General features: G+C 41.4%; 2 protein-coding genes across 2 annotated transcripts; both read right to left on the reverse strand.

Annotated features, from left to right (window-relative positions):
• Positions 1–618: 618 nt before the first annotated feature.
• Positions 619–9843, reverse strand: LOC110516068 (SH3 domain-binding protein 5-like). The gene is made up of 6 exons (XM_090229187.1): positions 8457–9843; positions 7978–8040; positions 7646–7774; positions 7252–7416; positions 4637–4810; positions 619–2816 (listed from the first exon to the last, which is right to left on the reverse strand). Exons 1-6 carry the CDS (start codon positions 8703–8705, stop codon positions 2241–2243), a joined length of 1356 nt encoding a protein of 451 aa, XP_090085313.1. The 5' UTR covers positions 8706–9843; the 3' UTR covers positions 619–2240.
• An 11-nt stretch (positions 9844–9854) lies between these two features.
• Positions 9855–12842, reverse strand: mgat1a (alpha-1,3-mannosyl-glycoprotein 2-beta-N-acetylglucosaminyltransferase a). Its single transcript, XM_021594697.3, has 3 exons — positions 12590–12842; positions 11316–12243; positions 9855–11173 (listed from the first exon to the last, which is right to left on the reverse strand). The coding sequence occupies exons 2-3, from the start codon at positions 11931–11933 to the stop codon at positions 10475–10477; spliced, it is 1317 nt and encodes a 438-aa protein (XP_021450372.1). The 5' UTR covers positions 11934–12243; positions 12590–12842; the 3' UTR covers positions 9855–10474.
• Positions 12843–14737: the final 1895 nt, after the last annotated feature.

Genomic DNA, 14737 nt, shown 5'->3' on the forward strand with positions numbered 1-14737 from the left:
GTAGGTAAGCCTACCGTGCGTAAAAGTACATTTCTCACGCACACTTATCCAAGATGCATGTTGAGGTATTGGCCCACGCCAGCAAATCGTGATCATGGCAAATCTAAGAGCTTTAATTTTATGATAAGCGTTATGGAGTTATCCTAATCGGTAAGTATTTCTAGGCAATAAGCAACATGGAAGATTCCCAAAATATGCAATTTGAGCCAGTATTAAGCCTTTGTATAAAGCCTTCAGATCCTATGTCAATAAAGCAGGAATAAGTCGTTTTTACAACATTGACCTCTATTTTCAGCTTTAGTAAAACCAGAGATGTTCTTATAACACAGGCTTTGGTACCCATCTCCCTCACCCTCCTCTCCTGACATCTATTCTGAGAGCACCCGACTCCTTCATATTTATATCCTGTTGAATAATTGAAGCAGGGGGATAAAAGATAACTCATCTCTTTTCCTGTCTCCTCCCAACTCTCTCGCTTTTTCTGCAAAACCCACATTTTTCTCCTCTTCTAAATCTGAAATTTAGTATCACAACCTCATCCTTAGATAGTGTTGAAGTACAGTATGAAGAAGACATATTGCAAAATACAATATATTGGGTCTAAAAATAGCAACATAAATCAAGATTCCTCTTATTTTATTGTTTAACTGTTTGATATTGCATACATGTAAATAACAACAGTGAACTGTACTATATAGCTGGGTGACACTACTGCACCACTTTATGAATAAATAAAGAGGAAGACAAATGGACAATGACTGAAGTGTTGAAAGCACAGAAATACAATTACTAGTCATTCTATTTCTATGGTTGAGAGAATGAGGGGAAGAGATGGATATATTGGAAGTATGTAAAGAGCGGGACAGACGGAGGTCAAATCAGGAATTCAGCAGATAACCAGCATTAAATAAAGATCCCTTTAAAATAAGATCCCTTTAAAATAACTATTCAAGGACATTCAAATACATTTGTACATTTCATTAGTTTCTCTATAATGTTGTAATTATACACAAACTTACATTTAATCTATTGAATACATTTCTTGTACCCTCCACTTTGCCAAAGCAGTACACAGACAACATATTCAAATTAATCAAATAAAAAAATAGAACAAGTCTAGACAAAACAGTGTTAGGATGACTCATAGATTATTCAAATTAATCATATTGTCAAAAGCATGTCCTTCATGGGAGTATTTCTCAACTGTTGACCACAGTTTAATACTGTATACACAAATTTGAACAGTATGCTGTTGCAGCCAGTGCTATGCTGTCTTTGTTTGCGTCGTACTGTGTCAAAGGCAAGGCACATTTCAGTTTACGACCCAGGTGGCTCTAAATAAACAATATATTGGGAAATATATTGGGAAATTATTTTATTTAAAAAATACTAAACAATAGGATCTTAAAATGATGGGCTTAAAATAGTCAAATATAATATTATGTCAGCGTGATCATTTATGAACAATTTACTCAATTTTTTTAGTTAGCCCTGAATACTAGTATACATATAACAAAAGTCCAAATAAATAGTCCAGAGTGCTTTCTGTCATCAAACAAGTTGTCAGAATGGAGTTTGTAACCCTCTTTAGTGTGTTTTGGGGTCCTTTTGATTCGAACCCTGAAACCAGGTTTCCAGAATATGAAAAAAAACATTTTTTAAAATTATTATAATAATATATTAAAAATCGAATTCTTCTAGCACTTTTTGCAATACACGTTTGAATTTATGTACTAAAATAAACAATATTTACAGTGTGAAACAAAAATCTAGATTCGACGTGCATATGAATTCACACATACTTTTTTGTTCCACAAGAACATTGTTTTTAACTTACACCAGAAATTCAGTTACGTCATTTAGATTGAATAGGGACCCCGTTTGTCACGTTTATTGTAGTCTCTTACTTGGATTGTTCCTTCATGCACTAGGACATACCTGTCTAAGGTTTCCTTATTGCCAGAATAAGGGAAGTAAAGCAGCTAATCTCAGAGGCATGTACGGTTTAGGAGTTTCAGTAGTGTTGTAATACGATGCAAAACCTGTCAGGTTCCTTATAATGTCAGGTCTTACTTGTCAGCGTACCTGTTCTTCATTACTACGTAGTATCATACACCCGTTTAAATGTGTTACTTTAGATAGGAAAATCAGATCTGCTCTCTTTGCCAGGATAATGAGCTAGCTAGACCGGACACTTGTTTTCTTTTCAATTGATAAACTATAAGCGAGAAGGACAGGTCTCACAAGCTGAAGCTCCTGTGATGTTGCTTCAGGAACTGCTGTTGGCGCTGCATTTGTCCTTCCCTTCTTTCTCTTTCCCTCCCTCCCCCGCTCTCCTCCCTCTCAATCTCTCCATCCTCCCCAGGCAGACTGCCCACATCGCTAAATTCCCCGAGGTGTTCGATGGAATCGCATTTCTCCAGGTCAGAAGCGATGGTCTGCAGACTGAAGACGGAGAGGGAATCTGACCCTGCTCTCTCTCCATGTGTCTCGGGCCTCTCTCGCCCGTTCTCCCTGTATTTCTCCACCAGCCCAATTTTCTTATCCACCACTCCGCTTATGTCCATCCTGTCAGTCTCTATTGCCCCTCCTCCACATGCCCCGCCCTCGGCACCACACACCACACTGTCCGACTCCGCCCCAATAGGGGGACTCCGCCCACCACAGGCCATGGTTTGTCCATCTTCCATATGGTCCCGTCCCCTCTGAGCGTGAATGGCCTCGCTGATTTGCTCCAGTTTGTGCAGGGCGACAGAGTAGCGGTTTTTCACTTTGGTCACATGCTCCTCCAGCTGCATCACTTTGGTTTTATGCTCCTGAAGTCACAGAAAACCCAATATGATGTAGATAAAGGACAGAGCAACATACAACATTAATTCCTCCTTGGTTTGAGGCCAAAAAGGGAACAATAACCAACAGGAGCGATCATGGATGGACATGACAACTCTGTATCAACCATTTCCATGCTTTTCTTACAATAACAGCTTGAAATTACATATATATATTAATTGCAACATATATTATACATAACCTTGATTGGGGAGGATGGGCTCGTGGTAGTGGATGGATTGGAATAAGTGGAACGGTATCGAATACACCAAACACATGGTTTCCATGTGTTTGATGGCATTCCATTTCCCCCATTCCAGACATTATTATGAGCCGTACTCCCCTCAGCAGCCTCCACTGTTATATATCAAATACAGTGCATTCAGAAAGTATTCGAACCCCTTGACTTTTTCCACATTTTATATCATTACAGCCTTATTCTAAAACGGATAAAATAGTTTTCCCCCCCTCATCAATCAACACACTATACCCCATAATGACAAAGCAAAAACAGGTTTAGACATTTCTGCAAATGTATTACCAATAAAAAAACAGAAATATAACATTTACATAAGTATTCAGACCCTTTACTCAGTACTAAGTTGAAGCACCTTTGGCAGCGTTTACAGCCTCGGGTCTTTTTAGGTATGACGCTACAAGCTTGGCACACCTGTATTTGAAAAGTTTCTCCCATTATTCTCTGCAGATCTTCTCAAGCTCTGTCAGGTTGGATGGGGAGCGTCACTGCACAGCTATTTTCAGGTCACTACAGAGATGCTCAATCGGGTTCAAGTCCGGGCTCTGGCTGGGCCACTCAAGGACATTCAGAGACTTGTACCGAAGCCACTCCTGCGCTTAAGGTCATTGTCCTGTTGGAAGGTGAACCTTCACCCCAGTCTGAGGTCCTGAGCACTCTGGAGCAGGTTTTCATCAAGGATCTCTGTACTTTGCTCCATACATCTTTCTCTCGATCCTAACTAGTCTCCCAGTCCCTGCACCTGAAAAACATCCCCACAGCATGCTGCTGCTGCTGCCACCCCCATGCTTCACCGTAGGGATGGTGCCAGGTTTCCTCCAGATGTAACACTTGGCATTCACGCCAAAGAGTTCAATCTTGGTTTCATCAGACCAGAAAATCTTGTTTCTCATGGAATTAGAGTCCTTTAGGTGGCTTTTGGCAAACTCCAAGCGGGCTGTCATGTGCCTTTTACTGAGGAGTGGCTTCCGTCTGGCCACTCTACCATAAAGGCCTAATTGGGGGAGTGCTGCAGAGATGGTTGTCCTGGATGGTTCTCCCATCTCTACAGAGGTACTCTGGAGCTCTGTCAGAGTGACCATCATGTTATCTTCCCTGACCAAGGCCCTTCTCCCTAGATTGCTCAATTTGGCCGGGCAGCCAGTTCGAGGAAGAGTCTTGGTGGTTCCAAACTACTTCCATTTAAGATTGATGGAGGCCACTGTGTTCTTGGGGACCTTCAATGCTGCAGACCTTTTTTGGTACTCTTCCCCAGATCTGTACCTCGACACAATTCTGTCTCGGAGCTCTACTGACAATTCCTTTGACCTCATGGCTTGGTTTTTGCTCAGACATGCACTGTCAACTGTTGGACCTTATATAGACAAGTGTGTGCCTATCTTTGTTTTTTGAAATGTACAAAACTGTCTAAAAACTTGTTGTCATTATGGGGTATTGTGTGTATAATTAATGAATTTAATAAATGTTATAATAAGGCTGTAACAACATGTGGGAAAAGTCAAGGGGTCTGAATACTTTCCCGAATGCACTGTAAATTATATATCTATGTACCTCAAGTATGTAGTTGAACTGGGCCTTGAGCTCGAAGTAAGGCTTGGACTTAATGATGGCCCTCTTGAGAGATTTCTGCAGGGTCTGGACTCGAGCCTCTGCCGTCTGACAAGAGTGGGTGACACGCATGTGCTCCCGTTCGCTGCGTAGGCGCTCCTCCTCTGCCTCGTTCACCTTGAGAACACAACAACACACAATATTAAGATGGGAAAACACCCCAATCAGTATCCTAACCCCCAACCAACCTAACAAAACAAACTTCCTAACTAATATAAACTAATCCAATTAAAAACAGAGTTTAGGCATAGAAGAAAACAGCTACCGGGGGGGGGGGGCATTCCTCCATGCAGATCTCCTCTAGAGCAGTGATGTTTTGGGGCTGTTGCTGGGCAACACAGACTTTCAACTCCCTCCAAAGATTTTCTATGGGGTTGAGATCTGGAGACTGGCTAGGCCACTCCAGGACCTTGAAATGCTTCTTACAAAGCCACTCCTTCGTTGCCCAGGCGGTGTGTTTGGGGTCATTGTCATGCTGAAAGACCCAGCCACGTTTCATCTTCAATGCCCTTGCTGATGGAAGGAGGTTTTCACTCAAAATCTTACGATACATGACCCCTGGATTTTTTTTCTCATTTTGTCTGTCATAGTTGAAGTGTACCTATGATGAAAACTACAGGCCTCTCATCTTTTTAAGTGGGAGAACTTGCACAATTGGTGGCTGACTAAATACTTTTTTGCCCCACTGTAAACTGGAATACTGCTTACACTGGTAGCTGGGGTTTCCCCATGTTGCCTTGGAAGTAGCATAGTTGACCAATATCCTGCCAAACTAATTTTAAACCAGTTTTAGTCATGGGGGAACATACAGTTGAAGTCGGAAGTTTACATATACCTTAGCCAAATACATTTAAACTCAGTTTTTCACAATTCCTGACATTTAATCCAAGTAAAAATTCCCTGTCTTAGGTCAGTTAGGATCACCACTTTATTTTAAGAATGTGAAATGTCAGAATAATAGTAGAGAGAATTATTTATTTCAGCTTTTAATTCTTTCATCACATTCCCAGTGGGTCAGAAGTTTACATACACTCAATTTGTATTTGGTAGCATTGCCTTTAAATTGTTTCACTTGGGTCAAACGTTTTGAGTCGCCTTTCAACAAGCTTCCCACAATAAATTGGGTGAATTTCAAGCCCATTCCTCCTGACAGAGCTGGTGTAACTGAGTAAGGTTTGTAGGCCTCCTTGCTCGAACAAGCTTTTTCAGTTCTGCCCACAAATTTTCTGTAGGATTGAGGTTCAAGGCTTTGTGATGGTCACTCCAATACCTTGACTTTGTTGTCCTTAAGCCATTTTGCCACAACTTTGGAAGTATGCTTGGGGTCATTGTCCATTTGGAAAACCCATTTGCGACCAAGCTTCCTGACTGATGTCTTGAAATGTTGCTTCAATATATCCACAAAGTTTTATTCCTCATGAAGCCATCTATTTTGTGAAGCACCCCCACAACATGATGCTGCCACCCCTGTGTTTCACGGTTGGGATGGTGTTGTTCGGCTTGCAAGCCTCCCCCTTTTCCTCCAAACATAACGATGGTCATTATGGCCAAACAGTTCTATTTTTGTTTCATCAGACCAGAGGACATTTCTCCAAAAAGTACAATCTTTGTCCCCATGTGTAGTTGCAAACTGTAGTCGTTTTTTTTTATGGTGGTTTTGGAGCAGTGGCTTCTTCCTTGCTGAGCGGCCTTTCAGGTTATGTTGATATAGGACTCGTTTTACTGTCGATATTGATACTTTTGTACCCGTTTCCTCCAGCATCTTCACAAGGTCATTTGCTGATGTTTTGGGTTGATTTGCACTTTTCGCACCAAAGTACGTTCATCTCTAGGAGACAGAACGCGTCTCCTTCCTCAGCGCCATGACGGCTGCGTGCTCCCATGGTGTTTGTAGTTGCGTACTATTGTTTGTACAGATGAACGTGGTACCATCAGGCATTTGGAAATTGCTCCCAAGGATGAACCAGGCTTGTGAAGGTCTACCATTTTTTTTCTGAGGTCTTGGCTGATTTCTTTTGATTTTCCCATGATGTCAAGCAAACAGGCACTGAGTTTGAAGGTAGGCCTTGAAATACATACATCCACAGGTACACCTCCAATTGACTCAAATTATGTCAATTAGCCTATCAAAACCTTCTAAAGCAATTACATAATTTTCTGGAATTTTCCAAGCTGTTTAAAGGAAAGTCAACTTAGTGTGTGTAAACATCTGACCCACTGGAATTGTGATAGTTAATTATAAGTGAAATAATCTGTCTGTAAACAATTGTTGGAAAAATTACTTGTGTCATGCACAAAGTAGATGTCCTAACCGACTTGCCAAAACTATAGTTGGTTAGCAAGAAATTTGTGGAGTGGTTGAAAAACGAGTTTTAATGACTCCAACCTAAGTGTATGTAAACTTCCGACTACAACTGTAGCTACTTGGCGGTGGGGTGGGAATTGTAAGGGAAATACTGATTAAATGAATACCAAATGAGCTCGCTCACATACTGATGAACACATTTATAATTTTAAATTGATGCAGTTATAGCAGTAGCTGGGGTTTCCCTTGTTACCTTGGAGGTAGCATGGTTGAGCATCTCCTGCCAGGTGGGGTCCAGGGTGTTCCTGCCGTCAGCCATGAGGCCCTGCTCTGCCACGTACACCATCTCCCTGGCAGCCGTGTGCATGGAGACGGCCCGTTCATAGCTCAGCGCTGCCTTCTGGGTCTCCTGCTGAGCCTGTGAGAGGGACAGCCAATCAGATACTGAGAAAACAGGGCATGCAGTTGCACAGCAACCAATCACGTGGGACAAACGATTAAACTGTTGTTGAGATTTGAGAAGTGGGACAAGCAGGTAAATGGCAAATACTGCATCGTGACCCATATTTTGATTCAGTGATAAAGAACTCTTGAAATGTGTTGTTGCAAATGCAACAAAATCCCACACAGTGCATGTACAACAGTACCTCCTTGGCAAGTCGACGAGCCTCATAGTAGGGCCTGGCCTTCTCGATGCAGGTACCAAGCTGGGAGCTGTGGGCGTTCAGTTTTCTGGCTGAGTCTGTGAGGATCTTCCTGTAACCTGATCTGGCATCCTACACATACACAAAAGGAATTCCTTATCAGATTTCATTGTAATGGGCATTTCTGATCATTCCAGATTAACAATGGGTTTACAGCAAGTTATGGGAATTGAAAATGAACTGACGATTGATTCTTTGGAAAAACCTGATCAGTACGGAAAGGGGTGATGTATGGGGCCAGATTTATCATGGGAGAGGTGATGATATCCACTTACATCCAAGTGCAGTTCTAGTTGGTTGATCTCTACACTGGCCTCGTTGAGGTGTTCCAACTCCTCCTGGAAACAGAAAATATATGGGGAAGCACAGGAGGAAGCAAATACTTTGATTCGTTGGTTTGTAACAACACAATCAGTTAATATTAGCTCTCTTGGAACCACTGTTACATTTGGTGGATAAACCCTGTTGATTTCAACCTGGATTAACATAGATTAATCACATCATAATATCAGAAAGAGTGGCATGTGCACAAACATTGATTTCATCCTCCTGAATTAGCCCTCGTGGACTGAGCAAAACATCACTCCACTGTTAAATTATCATAAGTAGGCTAATAGATCATTCAATACCACAGACTGCAGTGAATCTACTCATGCATTCAACTCATTTTGTAAAGCTTTAGCTATGTAGCATAGACCAGGAAATCCCATTGAGATCAAAATATATTATAAGGGTTCAGTCAATTTTTTCCCACCTGAATTCTGGGATCCAATTCCTCTTCATATGGGCTGTGCAGTTCACCTTCGTTCTTCTCTTTACACTCTTCTCCCTCGAAGGTGTCTTTCTCTTTGAGCACCGATTCAGCTGTATCTCCATTAATTTCTTTGTCATTTGGTTCCCCACCCTTCACCTCAGCATCCCCACCAGGGGTCTCTTGCCTCCATTCGCCCACTTCGGGGTCTCCTGAGCCGGCTGGGCTCACACGCAAATCTCCTGGCTCCATTCCAGGCCCAGTTAGCAAGCTAACCAAATAACGGTAGCTTTGCTTTTCTTTTTAGCCAACTAGCTGTGTTCTAGCCAGTTACTAACAGCGTTTTGTATGTGTGAGAATTTGATTAGGACCATAGGGAAAAAACTATTTTGACAGACAGCAAAGCTAGACTCTCTCTGGTGATTCAGTGTATCATTCAATCCCGCTAGTTTAGCCACAGGAGGCTAACGTGACGACACTACCAGTACAGTAGCTAACGCTAGCTCTACAGCTAGCTAACATTAGCACATTGCATTAAAACAAAACATTATTTTAAAAGATATTAACTGCAAATAACAGACATTAAAATTAAATATAGTCAATAAATAATGATATTTTTTCATCACCAGTAGTCTCTCCCCCATCTCTCCCACCTATAGCGTTCCGTCCACCGCTTGCTTGCTAGCTATGTGCTTACCTAGCAAAACAAAAGGTAAATAGAGAACGCTTACCTCGTCTTTTGGTTTGAACTCTTACTGGTTCCGTAGCCATGCCTCGTCTTACTTGCACGTTCCTTCTCGACAATAATAGAAGATAAGAATACGACCACAAAGTAAATGGCTAAGTAGTATACTTTTAGGATAAGTATAATACAGTTAGGCATAATTTATAGTCCATTATTTACACGTGTTTTGGGGAGCGGGTCAATTGTTTAAATTGTTCAATATTTAGTAGCCTTATGTGAGGTGGAGATCATTAAATATAAAAATATATACACTGAGTATACCTAACACTCCTAATATTGAGTTGCACCTCCCCCCTTTCCACATTTGTGTCAAGTTGGCTGGATGTCCTTTGGTGGTCCTTTGGTGGTGGACCATTCATGATACACACAGGAAACTTGAGCATGAAAAACCCAGCAGCTTTGCAGTTCTTGACACAAACTGGTGTACCTGCCACCTACTATCATACCCCATTCAAAGGCACTTAAATATTTTGTCTTGCCCATTCACCTGCTAAATGGGATTATAGATTTCACCTGGTCACATACACATCAGATGTTATTGCGGGTGTAGCGAAATGGTCAGTCTATGTCATGTAAAAGCAGGTGTCCTTCACGTGTATATACTGTATATTAATATGGCAAAGGAACCAAGGCAGAAACAAATGTCATAAACGGCAGTCGATTGGTAGAATTTAATTCCTTAAGTACATAACATACAGCATTTGTGATGTGTATCTTGCATTTAAATAAATACACACTTCAGTAGCCGTCTCTTTGGGGAAAAACATTAAGCATTATTATAACCAGGTTAAAAATAGTCAAAACAGTTCTCCAAAAGATTAACTAAATATTGTGAAGCAATACTTTAGGACCAATCACTAGTTGACCACCACCATTATTGAACACACCACAGATAATATATTTTTCATCTGACATAGATTAGTAAAAGATAGTCTCCCAGAAATTGACTGAGAATAATCACAGTGGATGTTGCATTGAATTTCATGTGCATGATTAGAGTATATAAAAAATACATCTCTGAAAATAATGACATCGGTACCTACCCTACTATCCCAACTCCACATTGCAAAAATATATTTATTTGAGTATGAAAAATCCTGAGAGTATGGGGAGAAAAATCAAACATCAGAAATGGAAGATAGAGGATAGGCATCTCATAATCTCACTATAGCTTAAAGCCAGGTCCACATCTGTCATTCATTGGACTCACTTATGTTGCCATAGTACTATCTGTAATGTGCAGAGCCCTTTCCTCTTCAGTCCTTTGTGTTTGTCATCAACTCCAGGTTGGGTCATACTTGCTCCATCCTGGAGGGGGTGCCAGGAAGATTCTTCTTCCCCTTGACAGGAAACTGACCACTCCCCGATACCCTGTCCGTGGGACCCCTGACTTTAAGTCCTCCATCACACCCAGGTTTTTGGCCAACACTTTGAAACCATCTTTGCTAGAGTAGTGTAGACAAAATGGACCCGCTCCTTTTAACTGTCCCCGTTGGACCTCTTCATATTTGACCAAAGGCGCACTGTAAACCTGCTTCTCAAAGATCTCCTTGTATTTCTCCTCCTTCAAGTAAGCCAGATCCAGCTTGGTGAAAGGCACAAATTCACTATTCAGTTTAATGTAGCGTAGGTATTTGTCATAAAATTGGCCTAGGCTCACACCTTTCCGTCCAAAGGTTAAAGTTCTGGATATTTCGGGTCGAATACAGGCTCGATCTCTGCGCTGATCTGGCTGACGCATCCAGTCATCCCAGAATGCACCAGGCCACTTCGGCTCCAGCTCTATCCAGAGTTCCTTGATCATCATCCAGCCTAGCCCAGGGAAGAAGTCTGTCCTGTACAGGAGGTCTGCTTTACCAGGGTCGACGTAGCCGTCCCGACCATTGTCATTCCAGGCAGACACACACCACAGAGACGGGTCAGATTTCAGGATTGGGTGAAGGGATCTGAAGTACTCAAAGAAATCTGGTGCCACCTAGTGAGAGAATGGAAAACAATGTTTTTTTAGTTGATCAACTGGCAACTAGAGAGGATGTAAACAATGACGAGCACAAAACAAATGAATTTAACATTTCACTTCAATGCATATTTCAAGTCTGAGTAGAGAAAATGATTACCTCCAAATCATCTTCCACAATAACAACAGAGGAATGTGAAAGAGAGTTGAACACCTGGTTGAGAGCCCAACGATAGTGCCTGGAGATTTTGTAGTAGCCCTGGAACTTCTTGTGTTCTGGTTTCACGGCAATATCTGACAGGTCTGGTTGTTTCAGGTGAGTTAACTGACTGCCATAAGAACCAATCACCTGTGCAGTCTCCGCATGCCCACAGTCCTGGCTGACTATAATTGGGTAGAGTTCAGGTGAGGGGCGGTACTCTATGAGTTTGTCCAGGCAGCGTTTAACAGTAACTCTGTTGCAGGCTATAACCAAGATGGGAATGACCACTTGAGGGGGGCCACCTCTGCTGGCGCCATTCTCATTGGGTTGTTCCCATAGTGACCGATGACCCTGTATCTGAAGCAGGATTTTTCTCTGCATTTCAAGCTCTGCCTCAAAGGCTTCTGCCATGTGGATCACATCCCCAGCCAAATCAGCCCCTCCTCGTCCTCCATCCATCTCCCTCTCCTCTCGACCAGACAGGGGTCGGCCCCACAGATAGAGGACCACGACGGCATTCCAGGCGACAAAGAGAAAAGCACCACAGAGAATAGCAGAACCTCTCTTACGGAGCATGGCCCAAACAACTTACGAGGGAAAGGAAGTTAGGAAGACTGGGTTTGTAAATAAGTTGTGACAAAGGAATGCAGAACACAAGAAGGACATGTGGAGAGGTTAATTGATTAGTTTAAATATTGTATTAAAAGTAATGAAAACATAAACAGGGTAACATAATTAGGTAAAGCTTGAGTCAAAAAAAGACAAGGAATATGTATAAGGTATGAGGGAAAAATTGAGGGAGAGCTGGATTCATCTTTGACAGGAGGTAGGTGAGCTGGTCAGGGGATGAAAGCGCTGGTCTTCAGTTCATACCTTCCCTGTCAATCTGAAATTATAACATTTATATAGATAAAACACAGGATTCAAAGCTAGTCAATTGACAAAGTCACTGTCACTTACATTAATCGAGTACAAAAGTATGAACTATAAGCCCACTGTAGATAGTTGGAGGGAAAGCCATATTGGAAAGGTGGCATTCATAGGCTAATCGATTTTTCTATCACCTGTAGCTAGCTCTCGCCACGCACCCCCGGAATGCGACAGATTTACTTTATTATCGGAGTAATTCATAAATGGTTTGATAACTATATTGGACCTTGGTAATCTTTCGACCGAATTGCTAGGCAGCTAATTTTAGACAGAACATTTAATTCCCAGAAATTAGCACTTACCTCCAGTTTCATAACGTAGAATTCGGTCTCTGTAGCCATTTCTTCCTTCGTTTCACTAACCTCTTCGATGACAATATGCAGGATCAATAAGCAAGTGAAGATGAAATAATGTATCGTCGTCACACTTTAATTTTGATTGTTTTTATTATCAAACGAACTTCATTTCGACAGTTTCATTTCTGCCATTTGTTTTCTCAAGACACAAGAGTGCAGACTTCCGGATAGCTAATTTTTTACCGGAAGTCCTGCCTTAACCGTCACCTTGAGAATTTACCCAACTGCACCAAATAGGGCTGAGCAAATCCAGTACGATTCATAGTCATTAAACTGTATCACCCTGTGTACTAGTCTTAAACATACCTATCTTAGATGCATGTCTTTTGGAGAGCGTTTTTTTGTCATGTTCTTAATGTTCTTCTATTTTCCAATAAATATTAATATTCCAGATATGTTCATATTTCATGAATGTCTTACATGGTAAAAATAATAATAAATAAGAGATGTTCATGTTTACAAATGCAAAAATACTGCATTCAGCACAAGGGCCTTTATTGATCATAGGCCTACTTACCATTGCATTTCCAGTAACTAATGGAAACCATAAGCAATCAATGGGCAAACATTTCAGGAGAATCACATTTTGCGTAGGCTATTATCTTCCAGACCACAAAATATGTCATTGTTCTTGGTTATTCATCAAAAAGGCCAAATTTGGCTTCGGCCCAATAAAGATAAATATCATGTTACTATACAATCACAGTTGACACCTGTCGAGAATCAACAGAAGAAAGTTGACCCTGGGCCTATGTCTCATTCTAGTAAGGTAATCTGGCATCATTATGTAACAGGATAGGCTTATATAATCACACACCCATGTGTGTGCACCTTTACTCGTGTGATACTAGATTCCTAACTCCTTTGTGTTCATGACAATACATGGAACATTTTGTGTTTCACAAGGGGTGAAATTATACACTGAGTGTACAAAACATTAGAAGCACCTTCTCTTTCCATGACATGGACCAGGGATGGGCAACTGGCGCATGCAGCCCGTGGCGCCCCTTTTGTAGGCCCGCTGAACTCAGTCGGGGTCTCAACTTACTGTTGAGTTAGAATACACACGGTGCAATTTCGAAATTTGGTTGTGCATCAGCGGTCACTCAATTAGCCCATGTCAGCCATTTTATTTAGATTAGTAAATTAGTCTAGCGGCCAGCTATCTTAAACTTGTAATAAGAATGGTCAAATGTTTTGTGGTCCCTACCCCCTCAAAGTTGTCCATCTCTGACATAGACTGACCAGGTGAATCAAGGTGAAAGCTTTGATCCCTTATTGATGTCACCTGTTAAATCCACTTCGATCAGTTTCGATGATGGGAGGAGACAGATTAAAGAAGGATTTTAAGCTTTGAGACAATTAAGACATGGATTGTGTATGTGTGCCATTCAGAGGGTGAATGGGCAAGACAAAATATTTAAGTGCCTTTGAACGGGGTATGGTGGTGCCAGGCACACCAGTTTGAGTGTGTCAAGAACTCCAATACTGCTGAGTTTTTCATGCTCAGCAGTTTTCCAAGAATGGTCCACCACCCAAAGGACAACCAGCCAACTTGACACAACTGTGGGAAGCATTGGAGTCAACATGGACCAGCATCACTGTGGAATGCTTTCGACACCTTGTAATCTTTGCAACTCAATATTAAGAAGGTGTTCTTAGTATTTTGTACACTCAGTGTACATGCAATGCAACCTGCAGATCAATAAAAGTCTACAAACAATTTAGAGTGTCAGGTGAAATCAAAAGGGCGTTAGATTGATTTGATGGAGTTTATAGCATGATTATTCCCTGAACAATATTTTAAAAATCTGTCAGATTTGTTGTTTATTTCTAACAATCCTCAGAGCTAACAGTGATATTTGGCTTTCATACAACAAAGCGATTGTCAAAACAACTGTGTGACTTATCAACTGATAATAAAACATGTCATCGTGCAACATGTCTCAAAGTCAGGTGCTTACTGTTGTAGTGTCTTTACTATCATTAACTGAAGACTGATAGTTTTTAACAAAGATTCTCTGTAATTAGTTACTGCGCGATCAACTGATTAATCACGTAACTAATTAACTAGGAAGTCGGGGCACCAAGGAA

The sequence above is a fragment of the Oncorhynchus mykiss genome, chromosome 3, assembly GCF_057628025.1.
Source record: "Oncorhynchus mykiss isolate SJ-2025 chromosome 3, ASM5762802v1, whole genome shotgun sequence".
Lineage (NCBI taxonomy): Eukaryota > Metazoa > Chordata > Actinopteri > Salmoniformes > Salmonidae > Oncorhynchus > Oncorhynchus mykiss.

Excerpts from the sequence above, each read along its gene's own strand:
- LOC110516068 (XM_090229187.1), bottom strand. The coding sequence starts at position 8,705 with ATGGAGCCAGGAGATTTGCGTGTGAGCCCAGCCGGCTCAGGAGACCCC. Across the intron at positions 4,811-7,251 it reads TCAACCATGCTACCTCCAAG|GTGAACGAGGCAGAGGAGGA; the intron begins GTAACAAGGGAA and ends TGTGTTCTCAAG. Across the intron at positions 2,817-4,636 it reads AGTTCAACTACATACTTGAG|GAGCATAAAACCAAAGTGAT; the intron begins GTACATAGATAT and ends CTGTGACTTCAG.
- mgat1a (XM_021594697.3), bottom strand. The coding sequence starts at position 11,933 with ATGCTCCGTAAGAGAGGTTCTGCTATTCTCTGTGGTGCTTTTCTCTTT. Across the intron at positions 11,174-11,315 it reads TTGTGGAAGATGATTTGGAG|GTGGCACCAGATTTCTTTGA; the intron begins GTAATCATTTTC and ends TTCTCTCACTAG.